Raw genomic sequence first — 20,381 nt, 5'->3', positions numbered from 1 at the left:
GTGCTTATTAAGAGACTGCATGTTTGAATTTAATAGTTAATTAAATATCAATTTGATTTAATTTTCATTTATTCAGCATGAAAGTGTTTATTTGCTAATCAAAATAACGACATATTCACTTAATCATGATTATTTTTGCAGACAGAAATTTTTAAAAATAATAATCAGATTTTTTTAGTTTTAGACAAGATTAGGAGATTGAATTACAAAAGAAACACGCATGTAAACAATAAAAGCTGCATACACAGCCCGGCCCCCCAAAAAGTCAACGCCTGGATTTAAAGCTTACCGGAGTATGTATCTTATCCGATGGCACCATCTAGTGGCTGACAAGCATATCACACCAAAAGTCTGTCGTTCTGTTTTTTGTAAGATGGCGACTTCACGTTTGTTGTTTATAAATGTGCTTCTGTAGCCAACAAACGGAGCTAAAACATGTTGTTTTACGAGTATTATTCTCATGTCCTGTTGTGTTCTCGTATATTTATATTTTAGAGACTTACTTGTCCGCGAAAAGTTCATCAACTCTTCATCAGCCGAGGTATTCCTTAAATTTGAAGCAAGTAAGCGTTAGTCTAACGCTATTGGTTAGTTCTGGTCGGCGCTCAGTTTCCCATTGTAGGGAGCTCTGCGGGGCAGGGGGCGTGCTTAGCAACAAAAAAAAGATGTATCGCTTACATTTTATCACAGAACATGATGAGACAATCGCTTTTATGGATTTCTGACAAATCGTACATTATTTCTGAAAGCAGCTGTAACAAAGCAAATAGGCATGAGCCTCCTATTGGATAATTACTGCATGGGTGGTTATCTTTCAGCTGCCAGCAAGTTATTTAACCCCAACCGGTGGAATGAGCTACTTCTCGTTTCTTCAACAACCATGTGGAAAGACACATCTGGTGGTCATGGAAAAGATGTTAGTCTGTTTGAGAAGGGTCAGATCATGGGTATGCTTCAAGTAGAGAAAACATCTAAGGAGGTTGTAGAAATTACTGAAACTGGGTTAACCCTCCCATTGTCTTTATGGGTGACACCACGAGGAAAGTTGACCAGTGAGCAGGATTAATGGTTTATCCCTTGGGTCCATGTGGCAGGTGAGCACCACCTCACCCCAGCCACACCCATTAGGACAGTGGGAGGGTTAAGAATTGTCCAACACATTGCTAAGAACAGGTCTGATGGGTTCAGATGGACCCTGTTCCAGAGTGATGGTGCATCAAGGTAAGAAGAGAGACAGTAAGTCAGACTGGTTTCTGGCGAGAGTTGGACTCCACCAAGGCTGCCCTTTGTCACCGATTCTGTTCATAACTTTTATGGACAGGATTTCTCACATGCAAGGTGTTGAGGGGATCCTTTTTGTTGGCCTAAGGATCAGGTCTCTGCTTTTTGCAGATGATGTGGTCCTGTTGGCTTCATCAGAACGTGATCTCCGGCTCTCACTGGAGCGGTTCGCAGCCTAGTGTGAAGCAGCTGGGAAGGGAATCAGCTCCTCCAAATCTGAAACCACGGTCTTGAGTTAAAGCTTTCTCTGGGTCAGGGATGGGGTCCTGCCTCAAGTGGAGGAATTTCAGTATCTCGGGGTCTTGTTCATGAGTGAGGGAAAGATGGAGCGCAAGATTGACTGGCGGATTGGTGCTGCATATGCAGTGATGCGGGCGTTTTACTGGTCTGTCGTGGTGAAGAGAGAGAAGGTGATGCTCTCGATTTGCCGGTGGATCTATGTTCCTACCCTCACCTATGGTCACAAACTTTGGGTGGTGACCGGAGGGAATGAAATTGAGGATACAGGTGGCCAAAATAAATTTTCTCCACAGGGTGGGCTCTTCCTTAGAGATAGGGTGTGAGGCTTGGTCATCTGGGAGGGGCTTGGAGCAGACCCGCTGCTCTTTCACATTGAGAGGAGCCAGTTGAGGTGGCTCGGGCATCTGGTCAGGATGCCTCCTGGACGCCTCCCTGATGAGGTTTTCCTAGCACGTCCAACCGGGAGAAGAGCTAAAGGTAGACCCAGGACACACTGGAAGGACTATGTCTCTCGCTGGCCAGGGAATGTCTTGGGATTCCCCTGGAAGAGGTGGCCCAAGTGGCTGGGGAGAGGGAAGTGTGGGCCTCCCTGCTTAGGCCCAGACTCAACCCGACCCTGGATAAGCGGCCATAAATGGATGGATGTGTTTTTGGCCGGGCAGTGTATAAAACAACATTCCAAACAAAAGCAGGCTATTAGGCAAATATAATTAAGGTTATGAAAAGTTTTTAAACTGTAATTTAAAAACTACAGAGATTACTTTAAAATTTACAAATGAATTTTTCCGAGCAAAATCTCTGAAAAAATCTCTAAATTTGTCAAATTGTAAATGGATGGTGCTGATGCTAGAAATACCCATCTCTGTTATTAAATTATGATAGGATCTAATTAAAATGTTGTTCCCAAATATTTGTGTTGCTATGAAATGTAGCATGTGACTCTAATATTATTTAGACAGTAAAAGAACATTTGTATTAGTGTTTAAAACTTAAAGCTCCCTCTCCCATCCTCCTACTCCTCCCCTCCCATACATGATGTAAGCAGGGTTATGCAGATCCTCCTCATGGCAGAAGGAGGGGAGCCTGCAGAACTTTTCCTTTTAAATGACAGAGTCAGCTGTGTGGGAATTTTTTAGAATGGTAATTTTAGCATGTCAGTTGTTATTATACGTAAAAGCCTGATCAACTTTCTGCTTAGACTAATAATCTGGCTAATTTAGACACTAACATTAATAAATTAACCTCAATATGACAGAAAAGTAGCATTTTTCTGCAAAAATTTTTCTCTTTAGTAATAAATTATGACTTCACGTAATTATTCTATTATCTATTATTGTTCACAAATATAAAAAATGAAAAAATGATTTTAAAAGTGCCTTCCATTGCAGCTTTGCAAATTTATTTTAGTTCATGTTTCAAATAGTTTCTAGTTGTTGTGTAAAATTGGAACCGGTTGTTTGCACCCTACCCGCATTACTGTGTACTTTGTTGTGGGTCTGGTATTTTGTGTATTTCTGCTTCTTTTGTAGATGCTGTGTGTGACAAGGCGAGCACCTGAGGGGTCAGAGCCATTTGAAACATAATTTCACATAAAGAAAGTACTAGAGATTTAAGACAACATTCATACACTGAAATATCACAAAATGGAATGTTATGATACTGAATCTGTATTTAAAAGCAGTGGATTGATTTTATTTGAGAATTTATGTGCTGCAAGTCAAACTCCGACTGCTAGGTGGTAGCACTTGTTATCGCCCGTGTTCTGATGGAATAACGAGATCTCACGATAACGCTGGAGGTGTCTTGGAATTGTTTTGTCTGAGTTTTTGTCTGGCTTTTAGTATCGCAATTTGTTGTAACACCAGATTCTTTCCAGTAAATACATCTACACACAACAGTAAATTAGGTCAAAAAGGAATAGGATGAGGCATTTCTTATGTTTCCTTCCCTAAATTAAATTAAGACACCTACAGTATAGTAGTAGTAGTAGTAGTAGGAGTAGTAGGAGTAGTAGTAGTAGTAGTAGAGAGCATAAATCCAAAGTATCAGCAGGGTCTTAAAATGAAAATGATTTAACTAGTAGGTTTACAGATACCACTTTTACTAATATTTTTTTAAATAATTGATCACTTTGGATTTTTCATGCAGGCTGAACTTGAAAATAGTCTCCTACACCTATCTCCTGCATTATCTTCTGATAGAAATTAGATGATGAAACTAGGATTTGAAAACCCTCGCATATCCACGTCACACTGTCACTTAACATTCATCAACTCACCCATCTTGACTCTAGACATCTAGAGTCCAGTAATCAGCAGAGAACATCTCGACTAATAGAAGCTAATCGGTAGCATTAGCAACTCCACAACTGTGCATGTTATTTGTGGAGATAAAACATCAATGTTGCAAAGAAAACTTGAGTCAGAGGTAGAGTTGTGTTGCTGTTGTCCAATCAGAGTTGAGATGTCAAAATATCAGGAAAGAAGACTTCAAATTAAGTTATCTTCTAGTTCCTGAAACAGGAGCACCAGAGCTTTTTTCTCCTAGAAAGCAACTTACAAGGCATTGATTCCTACTAGAGGCCACTGCAGATGTAATAAAATATGGGTGAAGTTGACTTTTAAGTTAAATTAAGACCCTTAAAAAGTTTTGAAATGTCTTCAATACATTTTGTAAAGTGTTCCGTGTGGTTAGTTTCGAAATCTTGTCTGAATATGTCTATAAAAATAGATAAAATAAAGCATTGTTTTCTTTTATGCCAGATGTTTGGCTGGGGTTCAGTACTACATGACTTAATACCATACCACTTTATTTATATAGCATATATAAAATATTGTGTGAGCACTGACCAAAGTTCTGCACAGGCAGGTTCATGAAAAACCAACAGGTCAGTCTGACACCATGGTGCCAATAGGACGTGGCGCACCAGTTCATCTCATCCTATTGGCTCCACGGTGTCAGATTGACCTGTAGGGAGAAATAGTTCAGGCCTGCAAGTTAAAGGTTAACTTCTGGTCATTTTTGATGAATTACTTGGCCTTTTGGTACGCTACATATCAAAGTAAAACCGTCAGTGCAAAACAGTAAAATCAAGTAGAAGCAGTAAAAACAAAAATAGCAATAAGAGAAGACAATAAACGACGTCCTAAATCACTTCAGACATGGATCTGAATCACAAACTATAATTGTTTTTAAAACGGAACTAGGCAGTTTTGACTTGTTTTTGGCACCCTCTATTGACCATTTGTAGAACTGAAAGCAAAATTTATCTCCTCGCTGTTCGTTCATCTTTTTAACATCTTAATCTAACAGGTGAAATGCCTCCCCAGCCTTCATTAGTGTCTACAGGAGTGATTAATCATTAAATTAAATCAGCTGTGTCATCAGTGTTTATGATCTAAAACATGCAGGAAATGTGCTGGAAGCAGACCTCAGCTCCAACAGAGTGACCCGCCAGTCTGAAGTTGCAAGTGTGACATTCTGGCCACAGGGGACGAAAGGAGCTGGTTGGCCTTTCAAGAAAATGTTTTAAGTGTGAAAAAGTCACAAAGGATCCCTTTAAGGTTGCATTTTGAAGCATCTACTTCCAAAAAAATTCAGTCTTAAAAATTGCTCATATCATCGTATTGCAATACATCGTAAAATTCTTGCCAATGCACACCCCCAGAAATAACTTCAAGTAAAACACGGTGTGTCCCTGACAAATCAAAGCTCTGATTTTGTGCTCCTCACATCATCTTCTGCAGATCTTTGTGGTCTCTTTGTACCTCATGACATTCCCAGTGTCTCTTTAGGGAGTTTAAAGCCTCTAAATGTTTCACAAGCCATCTCAGCGGTTCACCTCATCCAGATCTCCATGGAAGATGTATAACTGACGCTTTTCTTCAACTGGTTTTCTTGTCCCAACAAACCGCATTGTCAGACCAACTAAGACTCTAAAAAGACGTTTCTTCAGACCTCGCGTGCCTTTGTGTGGATCAGCCACACATGAACTCAGTTGTGTTTTACCATAATTTAGCTACAGTGAGACGTTCCACAGTCACAGGAAATGCAGATATCTTGAAGATTGACAACCTGAATGTTATTTTTGGTCCTTTTCTTGGTGTTTCTCTGCAGCTCTGGTTGTTCCTGTGGAGATGTTTTATTGAGGCTATATTTAGTTTGGCCTTGGTACTGATCCCAGGGCTGCAGAGGCAGATGTGGTTCAGTACAGAAATGCACAATTCAGGACATTCTAGCAAAGAAATATCTGATGGTATTTGCTTTAGAAACAACAACATCAATAAAAAAATGCCTCTGTCACAGCCAGAACCTTCTTCTGACGGCATGTTTGTGAGTGAAGCAGGTGAGCACGTCCTGTTCTCCCAGCTGCCTCTGTTTCAGAAGTAGGACAGGAGAGGATCTCGCTGTAGCTCTTCATCTCTCTCTTTTTCTCAGAGCATATTAATAACCGACGTTTCATCGCGTCACTTCAACCCACACAGACTGGGGGTGATGCATCCTCTTCACACAGACCAGATATGTCTCCGCTGTGGGGTTAGAGATTGGCTGAGTCACTTCCCATCCTTAGAGGAGCCTTAAAACGGGGCTTAGAGGAGAGGATGCAGTGCTTGTCTGTGACAATGCCCTCCAAGTGAAAGTCAGCCACCGGGGAAGAGGAACAGAGGAAGGCTCCTGTTACAAAAAACAAAGAGGAGAAAAAGTGGTAGTTTTCGGGGTCTCTGTCTCTTTAAGCTGACTGGTTGTTGCTGCAGAGCGTGTGGGTGCTGCAGCAGACACACACACACACACACACAGAGGTAAGAGAGAAACAGCAGGGCGAGAGAGGAACGAGGCAAACCGCAGAGATTCCAGTCTCTGATCTGAGGCGTGAAACGTGTAGACCAGAGTAAAGACAGGACAGAGAAGAGGTGAGACTATAGGGGAGTGTGTGAGGAGAACAGGTGGAGGGGTGGCAGAGCGTCCGGAGAGGGGGCTGTTTACACGGAGCGTGGCACCGGTGGCAGAGTGGCTCCGCTGGGATGGGAAAGGGGGGCAGTGGGTGGGCTGGCGCTGGGGCAGTCCGCAGAGGGACAGGGGTGGCCGGCGACAGGACAGAAGGTCCAGCGACAGCTACGCACACAAGACCGTGCCAGTGGGATGGTGCCAACATGTGCCAACGCCATCCATGGCACAGATAGCACCTCTCTGCTCTGGGCAGGGGGAGGCCAAGGGGGCAACAGGGAGAGCTGACGGGGCGGGAAGGACATTCCTTGGCCAGGTGTCGCTGTGTCTGGAGGAGGTCAGGGGCGACTCGGAGGGCGAAGCCAGCAGCGCCTGCTTCGGTCAGGTGTCACGGCGGCTGGGGAGGCTGCTGAAGAGGCTGCCCAAGTCCCGCTCCTGGAGCGACAGCCTGAGAATCCTCCGGCGGTCGGCATCCAACGGATCTCTGCTCAACTCCTCAGGTAGGAACATGCCAAGGAGAGGTGCAGCAGGGATTGTAAAAAGCTACAGTTTGAGCTGCAGAAATACTGAGTTGTTGTGCAAAAGGAGAAAGATGATGAGTGGACAGGTTGAGCTGGGTTGGCCTCAACCTCCGGAGCCAAAATATCTGTGTATTGTGTCTGTCACTGAACAGCGTTGTCCCCGAGCTCTTTAGAGTTTGCCTACTGGCTCAGTTCTCTGGTCCCTTTGTGTGTGTGTGTGTGTGTGTGTGTGTGTGTGTGTGTGTGTGTGTGTGTGTGTGTGTGTGTGTGTGTGTGTGTGTGTGTGTGTGTGTGTGTGTGTGTGTGTGTGTGTGTGTGTGTGTGTGTGTGTGTGTGTGTAAGATTACGTGCAAATAAAAGAAAGTACATTAAACAAGTCAGAAGACAAACTGCAGCATCTAAAGTTTTTCTGCTGCTCCATAAAGTTTCCTCCCAAAGAAATCTTCATATAAAGAAACATTTTCAGATTGTTCCTAAAATCCTTCATAATTTAATGATCATATCGACTTTCTTATTTGTAGCTGAAACACGAGAAAGGAGGGAGCCTGCTCTATGATGCCCCAATTGATTTTTCCCCATTTTTTTCCTAATAAAGAACCGAGCTAATGCTTTTTTTCTCTTCTCATCGGGCGATGAATACATAATGTAACATTAGCACATAGTGTGGTGCCGGGGTGGGGGGCAAGAGGGCTGTCTGCTGCAGATTCATTGATTTACTCACACAGACAGAGACTGACGGGCGAGTTAAAAGCAAATGTGGCTCAGTTTTGTTTGTTTTTGTTAGTGTTTCTTTCTGTAAGAGCCTGATAAGGCTGGATCAAAACATAACTCAGAAATCACTTCATCAGGAGTTCTTCCATCAACCTGAGTGACGTCATGCTGCGGCCTTCAAAGCTGGAGAAGCAGCATCGGTGGTGCAGCTTGCTGCTGACTGATAAGGGCTATTTTTAGAAGGTGTTCCCTGTCATCAGCAAACCCAGCTAATCCTTTTAAAGAATAAACTGGGATAAAGTGTTTTTTCTTCTTGTTGTTTCTCACTGATAGAGCTGTTGCTGCAGTGTTTGTAGAAATGATCAAAGCGGATCTTCGTCAGCTCGAGTTTGTTATAACCTTTGATCAACATGAAGAAAGTCTGAGGCGCTTACATTTGAGAAGGTAATCCCAGTGATCTGATCAGCCTTACACGCGACTTTAAACATGGTGACAATGTTGGAGCCAGACAACCTGGCCTGAGGATTTCAGGAACTGTTGATCTTCTGGGACTTTAATCCACAACCCTCTCAAGGGGTTTGAATGGTCTGAAAAGGGGAGAGGAGGCTGTGTGGATAAAATGTCTCGTTGATGTCAGATATGTTTCAGGTGATCGAGACTCAACAGTAGGGCTGTCGCGATTGAGGAATTCCCCCTGCGGTGAATCAGGGCAGCTCAATATTGCGATATGCGATATTATTGCAGCCCGTTTTTATTTATGTACTTAGCAAATTTGTTTGTTAATTACTAAACTCATGGCAATATTTCCTTTGAAACATTGTGCTTACACATTTAAAAAATGTTAGAAAAAAATACATGGCCATTTTTAACACTTTATTGAAAGCAGATCAAAGGGCAGTAACGGCATTCTCTGACTGAACTTAAAAGCAACACATTCAGGAGGTTTAACTTTGAAATGCAAATTTGGCTGCAACATCTAACAGAAATTTAAAAAAAAGTGCCCTACTATCTCCTCGATCAGCGCGGACTTTACCTCTCAGCATGCGCTGTCGCGAGATTTAATCAAGTGCGGTAATTGCGGTGGCACCTCATGCAGCATGGTGGGTTTCTTAATATCGCAATATATTGTTCTTGCGATTATTGCGACAGCCCTACTCAACAGCAACCTAAAATACAACTGGTACCAACCAAGGAGATCACATCCTCTGAACCTCAACATGATGAGCCTCAAAGCTCCTGGTGTCTTGTCAGCCAAGAACAGGGATGTGATTCACACAAGATCATCAGAACTGGACCGCATGAGTCTCGATTTCTGCCTTTATTAGCGCCCTCAGTGACCAAAAGGTGCCCAAGATGCTGAACATAAAATGAGACAGCAGATGACCTGTAAAAGACGTTCATAAGAAACTTTTACAAGTTGCTAGAACAGAAGAGAAGCCAACTAAGATCATCAGGTGTCCACAAAAGCATCAATGAGTCTTCAGCCAGTTTGGCCAGTTTGGTGTCAACAGCATGAAGCGTGTGTTGTAAAGGTGTGCGTGTGTGTGTGTGTGGGGGGGGGGGGGGGTCATGGTCCACTTGGGACCCCCTAGTGCGACCTTTGCCTGGTTTCATGGTCTTGTTCACAAAGAAACCATAAAATACTTCTTGAAAATTCTTTTTGAAATATGATCAGTCCCTCTGAGTTGAAAATGCATGCTGAGCCTGAAAATTATCGCCCACATTAAGCATTAGTAAATGTCAAAATATTCCAGTTCCTTTAGGTGTTCTTATTTGTATCTGTTGATCGTGTTTTATTTTGTTTTATTGGTCTTTATTTGGTTTTGTAAAGACCCATTACTAGGAGCTGGCTTTCAGATAGAATCTTCATTTTATTTGATTTTTATCTTAATGCTCTTTTAGGTGTTTTATTTGTATTTATTGATAATGTTTTATTGGCCTTTGTATGGTTTTGTGGCGTACAGCGCTTTGGTCAGCTCACACTCTGTGTTTAGATGCGCTTTTAGAAATAAAGTTGGTATGGTATCAGTGTTTCCCCTAGGAATCTTTCCAGCTGTGGCGGTGGGGGCGGGGGGTGGGGGGTGCGGGGGTGCTTGGGGAGAAATTATGACACGTCTCTAAATAAAGTAAAAATTTCTAGTGCAGAGAGGAGACAACCCAAAGAAGCACTAATTTGATCTCATTTCAGAGAAAAATAGAACAGGTCAGATGCACCTAATAAATAAAATTACTAACAAACTCAGGAATCTGTTTCTTTGCTTCACTGTTCTGGTGCTGAAAATATCACTAATGCGGATCAAAGGAGATACACTGATGAATGCACCTCTTATTTATTATTTGGAGACTACATTTACTGCAGCTGGCAGAGGCAGAGATTTGATACACGGAATTTGCAGAATCATTATAAATTTTTATAGGGGAAGACTGCAGGAGGGAGCGGTAAAATACAGGGGGTCCCCAGCAAAAACAAGAAACTTTACGAGTGTGATGAATCCTGCTGGTTTTCTATCAGGCAGTCATGGGGCAGCTCCAACGACCCAGTGGCTGTGCTGGGTCAATGTTATCGAGCTCAGTCCGGTGTCGGTACAAGATCTGCTCGGTGCAAGATCGGCTCGGGGTCCGTCGACTGCCGATGACGTCAAAGTAGTTGATTGGCTGAACATGAACCTTACGGAATTACGTAATCACGTTACGTTGTTACCACGTTACGTTGGTCCAGGCAAATCTTTCTGTTGGAAGATGGACAACTTTTACAAAGCAATCCATCATTACCTCTTTGAAAATACACTTTTAGCATAGAGCTGCATGTATATTAGGGCTAAACGATTAACTGCATGTGCAATTAAATTGCGATGTGACAAAAGGAGATTTTTTAATCGCAAAGGCTGCAATTTGGCAGCGAGTGGTTAGCGTAATGCTAATATACATGGAAAAACCCATAGGAATGCTAATGATAATATCACCGATTACATTATTACAAATTATGAATTAGAAACGTGCCAAATGATTAAATTTGGAGTCTAATAGAAAGTAAAACTACCATCAATCAACTAAGTACAGACAGGTATTTAAGTAAAGCCAGAAAACTTTTAACTCCAGAGTTTTGGCTATAGCAGCTATGAGCGTAACTGAACTACGCATGGACAAGACGTCAAAAACTAAACACAAAATACTTCAATAAATGGGACACACTTCTTTCCTGCAAATACAATTTCACAGGTGTTGCTAATACCTATGATCCTTCAAGGGATGTGCTCAAAGAGGAGTTCAACATTATGAATACAATATAGTGTTTTATTTTACAAATACCATTATAAACACAAACTTACTTCTTAAGAAACATTATTTTAATAACGAAACTGCAAAATTCTTTCCAACAGTATAGATGTGTAGTGTATTTTGTCCAAGTGAGTTTGCCGTACTTTGACGTCATCGGCAGTCGAAGGACCCCGAGCCGATCTTGCACCCGAGCAGATCCTGTACCGACACCGGCTTGGCCGTGAACGAGCCGAGGCGACGTCGTGCTCTGCTTAAGTAGAGGTGTTATTTTCCCGCTTCAGAAGAAGCGTCCAACGTGTTTTTACGCTTTCTCCGAGACATGTCACGTCGCTAAGTTGTTAGCGCCACGCGCTAACACGTCAATAATGCAACTTAGCCTGCTGGAGGTTTTAAGGGTTCCGATGAAAACACCCGACCTCTCAGGCTGCTCACACATCGATCTTAAGTTGTCGCTGTTGCGCTCACGCCGTAATACAGTAATAGATGCGGTTAAAGTCAGACATGAAAAAATAAATACATTTTACATGAATAAGTGATGCTTAGCCTGGCGGGGGGAGGAAAACCTGGCCTAATAAGCACTGGAGGAAACCCTGTCAAGATCGTCAACACTCATTTATCTTAATGCTATTGAAACATGTAAACCAAAAAGCATTATATCCACTGCTACCGTTCTAATTTTAAACTCAGTAACTTATGCTGTAACTTCACCTTGCCCTGCCTGCTCCTCCATGATGCCTGCCCGGCTGTGATCACAAGCGACAACATAGTAGTTCCTGCTGCTTCTTTGGGAAACAGCGCAAAAAAAAAAAAAAACTTGGGATCTTGTAGGCGTGGCGGTGGGATTTCAGCCGTGGCGGGCCACCACAGCTACGCCTATGTAAGGGGAAACCCTGGGTATGGTGTTGTATGGTCAGAAAAAGCCAGTCTCTTTTACATCACAAGGACAGTTAGCAGTCATAAACTCACCGACATTGGCTTACGACCGGGAAAGGCTGTGTTGATTTTGCATCCAGGAGAGAGCAGAGCCAGTCTCCGCTGGTTGAGGCTAACCGTTAACCGGAATTAGCAATGCCAAAACATGGCGGAACACATTTAGGCTTGTGCTATTTGTGCAGATTACACTTTAATGTTGCATTTATACTAAAGAAAATATTTTAAGTGAATTTTGTTAATGAAGGCAGCAAAAGAGTCACATTGCTGTTAGCCAATCAGAGGTGAGACGTAATCATTCTTCACTGACAAAGTGGCAGCTATAAGCAAACAGTTTACTCAACTGTCCACTCCTGAACATTCGCTACCACAAACTCCTTCTAGCGCAACCATCTCAAGCCCTACTGCTTCATTTTTCTCTTTTTCCACTCTCACTGAGAACTGTGTACCCAAACTTCTCACGTGCAGCCGCCCTACTACATGCCCACTCGACCCCATTCCGACTAAGCTGCTCCAAGCTATTGCTCAGTAGCCACAGCAGTCACACATGTGATCAACGCTACACTGACATACGGTACATTTCCCTCCTCTCTCAAGCATGCTCAGGTTAAACCGTTGCTAAAAAAAAACCCATCTCTTCCTCCAAATCATGTGGAGAACTACTGACCTATCTCTCTCCTCCCTTTTCTGTCCAAAATCATTGAAAGGGTGGCTTTCAAGCAGATCACAGAATACCTCTCACAAAACTGTCTGCTTGACCCTTACCAATCTGGGTTCAAAAAGGGCCACTCCACTGAAACTGCTCTGTTAGTAGTTGCAATGACGGAATCCTTAAAAGAAGCTAGAGCGACTGCCAAATCCTCAGTGCTTATCCTGCTCGACTTATCAGCTGCATTTGACACTGTCAACCATGGCTTCCTTTTGTCCACACTCTCTAGCATGGGCATCACAGACAAAGCACACGCCTGGTTTGAACCGTACCTCACAGGACGATCATTCAGTGTATCTTGGCTTGGACAATCCTCTACCGTGCACCATCTTGCCACAGGAGTCCCCCAGGGCTTTGTACTAGGACCTCTTCTCTTTGCCATATACACCACCTCACTGGGTGAGATCATTCGATCACATGGCTTCTCCTACCACTGCTATGCAGACGACACCCAGCTCTATCTGTCATTTCCACCGGACGACCACACTGTTTCTGCACGAATATCAAACTGTCTCTCTGACATATCAAAATGCATGAAATCCCACCATCTCCAACTCAGCCTCTCTAAAACTGAACCACTTGTCATCCCAGCAAACCATCCATACAGCACAATATCTCAATCCAAAATGACTTCCTATCTCTGGCTCCTTCAAAGGCAGTTCGAAATCTGGGTGTTGTGATTGATGAACACCTGACCTTTAAAGATCATGTTGCCTCTGTTGCTCATCATGCCGCTTTGCGCTGTATAACATACGAAAGATCAGACCATACCTAACACAACATGCCACCCAGCTCCTGGTGCAATCTACTGTCATCTCCCGCCTCGATTACTGCAATGCCCTTCTACCTGGTCTTCCAGGCTGTACTGTGAGACCTCATCAAATGGTCTAGAACACAGCGGCGCATCTGGTCTTCAATCAGCCAAAAAGAGCACACGTCACCCCCCTGTTCATTGAGCTCCACTGGCTACCGCTAGCTGCACACATCTAATTCAAATTGCTAACACTAGCATACAAAGTCTGAGATGGTACGGCTCCCATCTACCTGAATCCTCTTGCAAAGGCTTACGTCTCGGCCCGGCCCGGCCGCTCCGGTCATCACAGGATCGTCGGCTAGCAGTGTCTACACCACGCTCAGGACAATCCAGACTCTTCTCATGCATCGTTCCACAAATGTGGAATGACCTTCCAAGCACTACCAGAACAGGTGCTTCCTTTTCAATTTTCAAGAAACTCCTGAAGACCCTGCTCTTCAGAGAGCATCTTCTTAACTAGCACCCTCCCTGCACCTGTCCCCCCTCTCTACTGTCCACTCCTTGTTCCCTCCTCTCCATGATTCATCATGCTGCCTCACTGCCACCTATGACTGACTGGAAATTGTTTGTTGTTGTTGTTGTTGCTGCTGTTATTGTTGTTGTTAGCCTCAAGGGCAACATGCCGATTATAACTTGTTAGTCGCTTTGGACAAAAGCGTCTGCTAAATACATTAACATAAACATATAATCCTGCCATTTTCGTCCCCCAGCCCTCAAAATTCTGCTTCCCAAAACAGGAGCACCAGAGCTCTTTTTCCAAAGAAAACAACTCACAAGTGCATTCATCATTACTAGAAACTACAGCAAATGCACTGAAAAAACAAGAGGAGACCTTTAAGTAGTGCAGTCAGACTGTCAGGCATGGCTCAGGTAGGCTGATTAATGCTGAGTGAACAGAGAGCAAGTTTGAGAACCTGAGCGAATAAACCAGACAGCCACAATCTGTTATTGCTCCCAAAAATGAATTCTAATGTAAACATCTAGATGAGGTGGCTTTTGGCTGTGTCTAAAGAGTCTTCTGCAGATATGGTTCTTTAATAGCACAGATGTAAAGATGAATTTACACCATGTTTTTTTTTTTTTTTTTTTTTTTTACTTCCTGAAGCTTTCACTGATGTTGTCGGTCCACAAAAACATTCTCACGAAGCAAACTAATTTTACCCAGCTGTGTTTGTTTGCAGACAGTAAATAAATCAAGATTTGCAGGATGTTTGTTTGGTTCGTTTAGGGAGCATCTGTAGCTGCACAGATGGAGCTCTAAAGAGAGGACGCAAGACTCTTCTGATGGAGATTAGCAGCGTCAAACGTAAAACACAAACACACACAGATTTGGGAGGGTGTGTGTGTGTGTAATCTTTTATGTATTTCTGGGATTAGACATGTTCAGTTCTGTCTAGTGGGTCAGAAGAATATTATCCTGGTGAGGATGGAAAGACTGAGTTAAAGGGTGTTCTTTCTTCCAAGGTTTACACAAAGGAGAGCAGATATAACTGCTCCAAATCAGCTGTGACAGGATCAGACGTGCTAAAGCCCCCAAAGACCCCCAAAGCTGCTTTAAACTCCTCCTTAGACCTGCGCAGCCTGCTTTAGGTTCATTAGAGACTGTGTTAATACATTTGCTCTCATGTTAAAGCTACCTAACCCCTCTATCCCAAACCAGACAGCCCCTCTCTATCTGCTGCCATACAGACATCCTCTGTGACCCGAGAAAGTCTCCTAATCAGTGTTTTCCACACTCTTCTGTCTGCCTCACACCCACTGTCTCAGAAATAAAAACAACCACCCATATCACCTATCTGGTCATTCCTGTCTTAGTACAGGTTGTGATTGCACACACAGGAACATCTCAGGTTACATTAAAATGAAGCTGATGAGAGAAAACATTCTGGCTTCATATAAAGACAATAATGAACAGAAATGAGAGGCAGTGTCCTTGAGTTGCTAAATATTTTCTTTCTGCAGCCGCTGCTGTTGATCTCTGCAGCAGTGGATGTTAAAGGGACCATATCGTGGAAAATCTACTTTTTTGTAGCTTTTTGCCATGTGATATTGTTATTTCCTCATGAAAACAATCCCCAAACCCATTTTTGACTGCATTCATGTATTTTCCTGTATCAGCTGCAAATTTGGAGTTTTCCTTAACTTCTGCATCGGGGGCAAAACACCACCATAAAGACTGTGCATCCTGTCTACTTAGATGCATGCAATGGCCAGCACAGGATGTCTGTGTTAGGCAGCTATTGTTTTATAAGATACATTATAGTCTAGTGGTTAAGATGCTGGTGATTTTTTTTTCTTTTGGGGTGGGACCATCGACATATACATATATGGACAATGGGTTTCCATAGACTCCAATAACACGTTTTTGAAGAAAAATGGGAGGTAGCTACCACCGCCATTTTGACCGTGTCACAGGTTCCGTCAAGCCCAGACAATTCCACAAAAGGGAAGAGAGGTGGAGCTGAGGGTGGGGCTGTAAGGCTGGGATCAACTGATGACACCCAGTCGAACTAGCTACAAGCTAACCTGAAGCTAACCCAAAGCTAACGCAGAGGTGGGAGCTAAGCTAACGGAGGTAGCAACCTAGCTACAACCGGAGTTAACTGTGCACAACACCAGAGCTTCTGAGTCAGAGATACGCCGGGCTGACCGCTGGGTAAAACCGGGTGGAACACAGAGGTCACCCGAGAGCTCAACAAGCCGGCAGCCGCACAGCAGACAAGCGCCGCTGCGATCTGAGATGCGCAGAGCTGCCGCTGGGGAGAACCGGGTGGAAAGGTTTCCATCCCAGAGCTCCACAAGCCGTCAGCCCGCGCAGCACACAGAAGCCGCGATCAGAGATGCGCCGAGCTGCGGGGAGGGGAGAACCGGGTGGAAAACATCTGTCTCCCGAGAGCTCCACAAGCCGATAGTCGGAACCCAGCTCCACCAACACGTTATATTTCAACCCATTTTCTAAAGTGCAGCATTATGTTAAATGCACTGGGTTTTACCCTATTACATTTAAATTTCATGGTTAAACAGTACATGTTAAAATCTAAGCTCAGCTCGGCAGTGACCTAAAATACATAAATATAATTTTACTTACTGAAATAAATGAAGTGGAGACTCCTTGGATGCTCTATTAGTGCAATTAATGCCACAACAAGTCATTTTGTCCAACAATTGCACAAAAAACATCCAAAAAAGGATACGCAAACGGCACAACTAATGGTCTAAGTTGAGAGACTGAAAATGACCGAACAGTTTTCAGGCGAGGCTGAGGCTCAGACTGAAGCCTTTCCCCGGAGCTAGCTCTGTGGTCACGTGGGTCGGATGCTCATTAATTGTACAGAATTTTAAGCTTTTAATACACTTAAACAGAAGAGTGAGAAAAAAATTCACCCCCCTCAGAGTTGTCATGAGTGTAAACTAGATCATTTAAACCAAAAACATGTTTTGGTACCAGGCTGTAAACGTGTTTATTTATGCTGTGAAATTGGTATTTTTAACATGGGAGTCAATGAGGATTAGCTCACTTCTGACACCAGCCCCCAGCGGATGAGGGTGGAACTGCAATTTATTTCACTTTCGCATTGGACTCAATTTCTGTCCCGCATTGTGGGGGCTTGGGTGGGACACACTTAGATGTTAGATGTGCTAACCACATATCGCCACTGGGGGTGCCAAATTATCATTCTTATGAATCGACAATGGCACCAAATTAAAAAGACTGAAAAAAGCAAAATACACATATCAAGAAAAACACACATTAGCAACAATGAAACATGATCCCATCCACAGAAGCAGCTATTTAAATTATAGCTTAGATTGTCCTCTTTACACTAATATGAGTACCATTACTCTACCTGCAAAACTCATAGAGCAACGCAAAGCAAACAAAACTAATGTCATGAAGTCAAAAGCATAAATTCAATGTTACATTTGCTGGTTTTTAGTCATAATAATCTGTGTTATTGTAAAAAAAAAAACTACTTGGTTCCTGTCATCCAATGTCCCAACGTCACACTAAGGTGATTCATGACGGTCTTGTGCTTTTTTTTTAACTGCTTTAGAGGGTTTACACATCTCTGATGCAGCATTCCATAATTTTCTGGTTTTTCATAATTAAAAAACTAGGGATGGACAGTATATCGGCATCAATATCGGTATCGGTCGATGTTAGTCATTTTTTTAACATATTGGTATCGGTTCGATAAATAAAACCGGGCCGATATTAACAACCAATATTTTTTCCATCTCGTCTCCATTTGATTGCCTGTTTCAGAGGGTGGGTGGGGGTGGGGGTGATGTGTAATTGTTTAGTCATGTCAACAGTGAATGAAATCTTCTCAGAAACGTAAATGTGTGTGGTGTGTGTACATAATAACATAAATTCAGTTTTAATAATTTTCATTCTATACAAAATCTGCTGATTTTAGAAGCATTGATGTCAGTATATTGGTATCGATATCGGCCATAACAGTGATCTTTATATCGGTTATCGGTATCGGCCCAAAAATGTCATCTCGGTGCATCATTAAAAAAAACTACACAAGGTGTACTCAGCTGTTCTAAAACAAAGAACAGTGAACAAAAAAAAAGATGAAGTGTGGAGAGCTTCCGGTTCAGGGTGAACATCCTGAACTGAGCTGAGCTGAGACTCCACCCGGTTTTGGTCACAAAACCTTTGCACCCAAAGGTTCTCCTATTCTTTGTAGTGGGGGGGATCCAGTGCACATGCACCAGTTAGCGTAGATCAGTGGTAGCGTTTGCTGCGCCAGAAAGTAACAGGAAATATGTCACAAGATGATTCGGTGAAATAACATTTTTAAACTACACTTAAATGCAGATTATACACAGCACTTATAGTCTGTATGATGTATCGATCACTTAGTTTATTTTTCATGTTTTTTTTTTTGTATCCATTTGTGATTCCTATCTTCTTCTTGTAAGACTAGTGGAGTGGCATCTTAGCGCCCCCCAATGGACCATTTCACCATTGATGAAAACCCATTTAACCTACCCCCGTTGAGGTCATTAGCATCTATTGTTTGGGAGTAGTATTGATTAGATGCTAGAGAGTGCGATCTAGTCCTATACTGAAACTTGGAATTAGGTTCAGAGCTGCATTATAGCTGCTGGAAAGGTGAAACCTGAGTCCTCCTCTTTTATTTAATGTCGGCTTTTCTCATTTGACATAGAAGTCTTCCTGTACTCCTCTCTCAAACCATCTGTCTTCTCTGTTCTGAATGTGTACCTTTCTCACCTTCAGTAGCATCAGTATTCCAGTCAGAATTGATTAAACTCCACCAGGAGTTGCGTCAGCAAATGGCAAAACAAGATGAAAGGCAGGTGCCTTTGACCAGCTGACTATCAAGGCCAAAACAACAGCAAGCTTGACTAACTTGTAGATGCGTTTTGTCGGAGTGGGCGGAGTTTCACTGAAACAAACGTTTAAATTCAGGCAGAATGACATCTCACAGTAATATATTCATATATTTTCCTACCTTTGCTTTCAACTATTTAAAATAGCATGATATGGCTCCTTTAATACAACCATCACAAAAAGATCTTTACATGCGTCTCCTCCATTGGACTGGTGGGAGGGACTTTTTCATCCGTCACTCTGCAACATCGTCCTGGATCTCTCTCTGTCTGGGAAATTTGGGTTATTGAATCTTTTGTGATCAAATGTGGGTACTCCAACCCATGTTTCAAAACAAACAAGTGGCAACCCCTCGTCTGTTTTCTTTCTTGACTAATGTGGACGATAGAGATTGAAGACTATTTTCATGCATTTGAAACTCAGAGTGACCAGTCGTTATTTGAATAGATCAAGTAATGTACTTTCTCTGTCAGCCTCCCTCTGAAGGTCATTCTTGTCCAAGTCTCTAGATGAGTTGGCTATTCTTTTGAGTTTTTTACATCGAAACCCCCGACATCTCCAGAAGTTGGATGTTCTAAATTAATCAACTTCTTCATCTGACAGCTTGTGAAGCAACGTACTTTCCAGAGAGGAGACAAGGGAAACTCCCCCAGCTGGTTCCAGTGAACTGTAAAGGTCCAACACTCCATTCAACAACATTAGACAGTTAAACCTGATTTTATCTCCACACTTTCTCTTTCACTCTTTCTTGTGTCGACATGCCCGAAGCTTGGCTCAAGTTTTACTTTTAACATTCAAAACGAATCCCACAACTCATCGACCTAAACAGACCGTAAATCCATGCTAATTAATTTCTTGAAAGGTGGCAAGATGAGCGTAAATCTGCCCCAAAGGTGGAGGCAATAAAAGTGTCTGTCCACATTATAGATGGATGGAAAGACAAGGACAGGAAAGGAGTTTCTCTTTTCCCATTCCCATGGTGGCTTCCTTTGCCTCTGTTTATCTGCAGTGACCTCTAAACTGTCCTGAGCGGAGCATCCCTTATCTGAAGCCTCTCCTGTTCTTGACACATCCCACCCTGTCATGGAGGTGATTCACCCTTTCCCTCTCACTCTGGATCTCTGCTAACCACTCAGTCAGACACACATCATTAACAGGAGCTTCACCACTAGCTCCCTCTGCCTTTACCCCTCTTTACCACAGAGTTGGAAAAGCTACAGTTTTTTTAATGATTTGAATAAAGACATACAGTAATCTAATCTTTTATTAATGTAGCATTCATTTCCAGGAGATCAGGTGTTTTTAGGGAGGCACTGGCCATCAAATTCCTCATTACCATGGTGACGGGAATGTAAGTAATGCATCAGTGCCTCCCATTCTTTCCAGAGCCACACTAAAATCAGCCAAAAATTACAAATATAATAAAAAACATCCCAGGAAAAACAATTCCAGAAGATCCTGTACAGCTCGCTCTCCTTCTGTTAGCATTAACCAGTGATTAGGTACTTCATTTCAGACTGGGTTTGAGTCTGAATTCAAGTCACGTTTGTGAGTTGACTCAAGGAGCATGGCGATGACTTGCAC

The 20,381-nt window shown here is 42.8% G+C and overlaps 1 protein-coding gene across 2 annotated transcripts in view; it reads left to right on the top strand.

Annotated features, from left to right (window-relative positions):
• The window catches only part of rassf5 (Ras association domain family member 5), a 43,590-nt gene that overhangs the window by 3,065 nt on the left and 20,144 nt on the right, over nt 1–20,381 (top strand). Inside the window, exon 1 of one of the 2 annotated variants that reach the window (XM_015959577.3) lies at nt 6,409–6,965. The exons of the other annotated variant lie outside the window; for it this stretch is intronic. Within the exon in view, the coding sequence (XP_015815063.1) occupies nt 6,689–6,965 (277 nt within the window). The 5' untranslated portion in view covers nt 6,409–6,688. Of the gene's footprint in view, nt 1–6,408; nt 6,966–20,381 lie in introns of those variants that run through there. 2 annotated transcript variants of the gene reach the window in all.

The sequence above is a fragment of the Nothobranchius furzeri genome, chromosome 3, assembly GCF_043380555.1.
Source record: "Nothobranchius furzeri strain GRZ-AD chromosome 3, NfurGRZ-RIMD1, whole genome shotgun sequence".
Taxonomy (NCBI): domain Eukaryota; kingdom Metazoa; phylum Chordata; class Actinopteri; order Cyprinodontiformes; family Nothobranchiidae; genus Nothobranchius; species Nothobranchius furzeri.
Note: the sequence above shows the minus strand (reverse complement) of the source record. Positions and strands in the feature narration are given on the sequence as shown.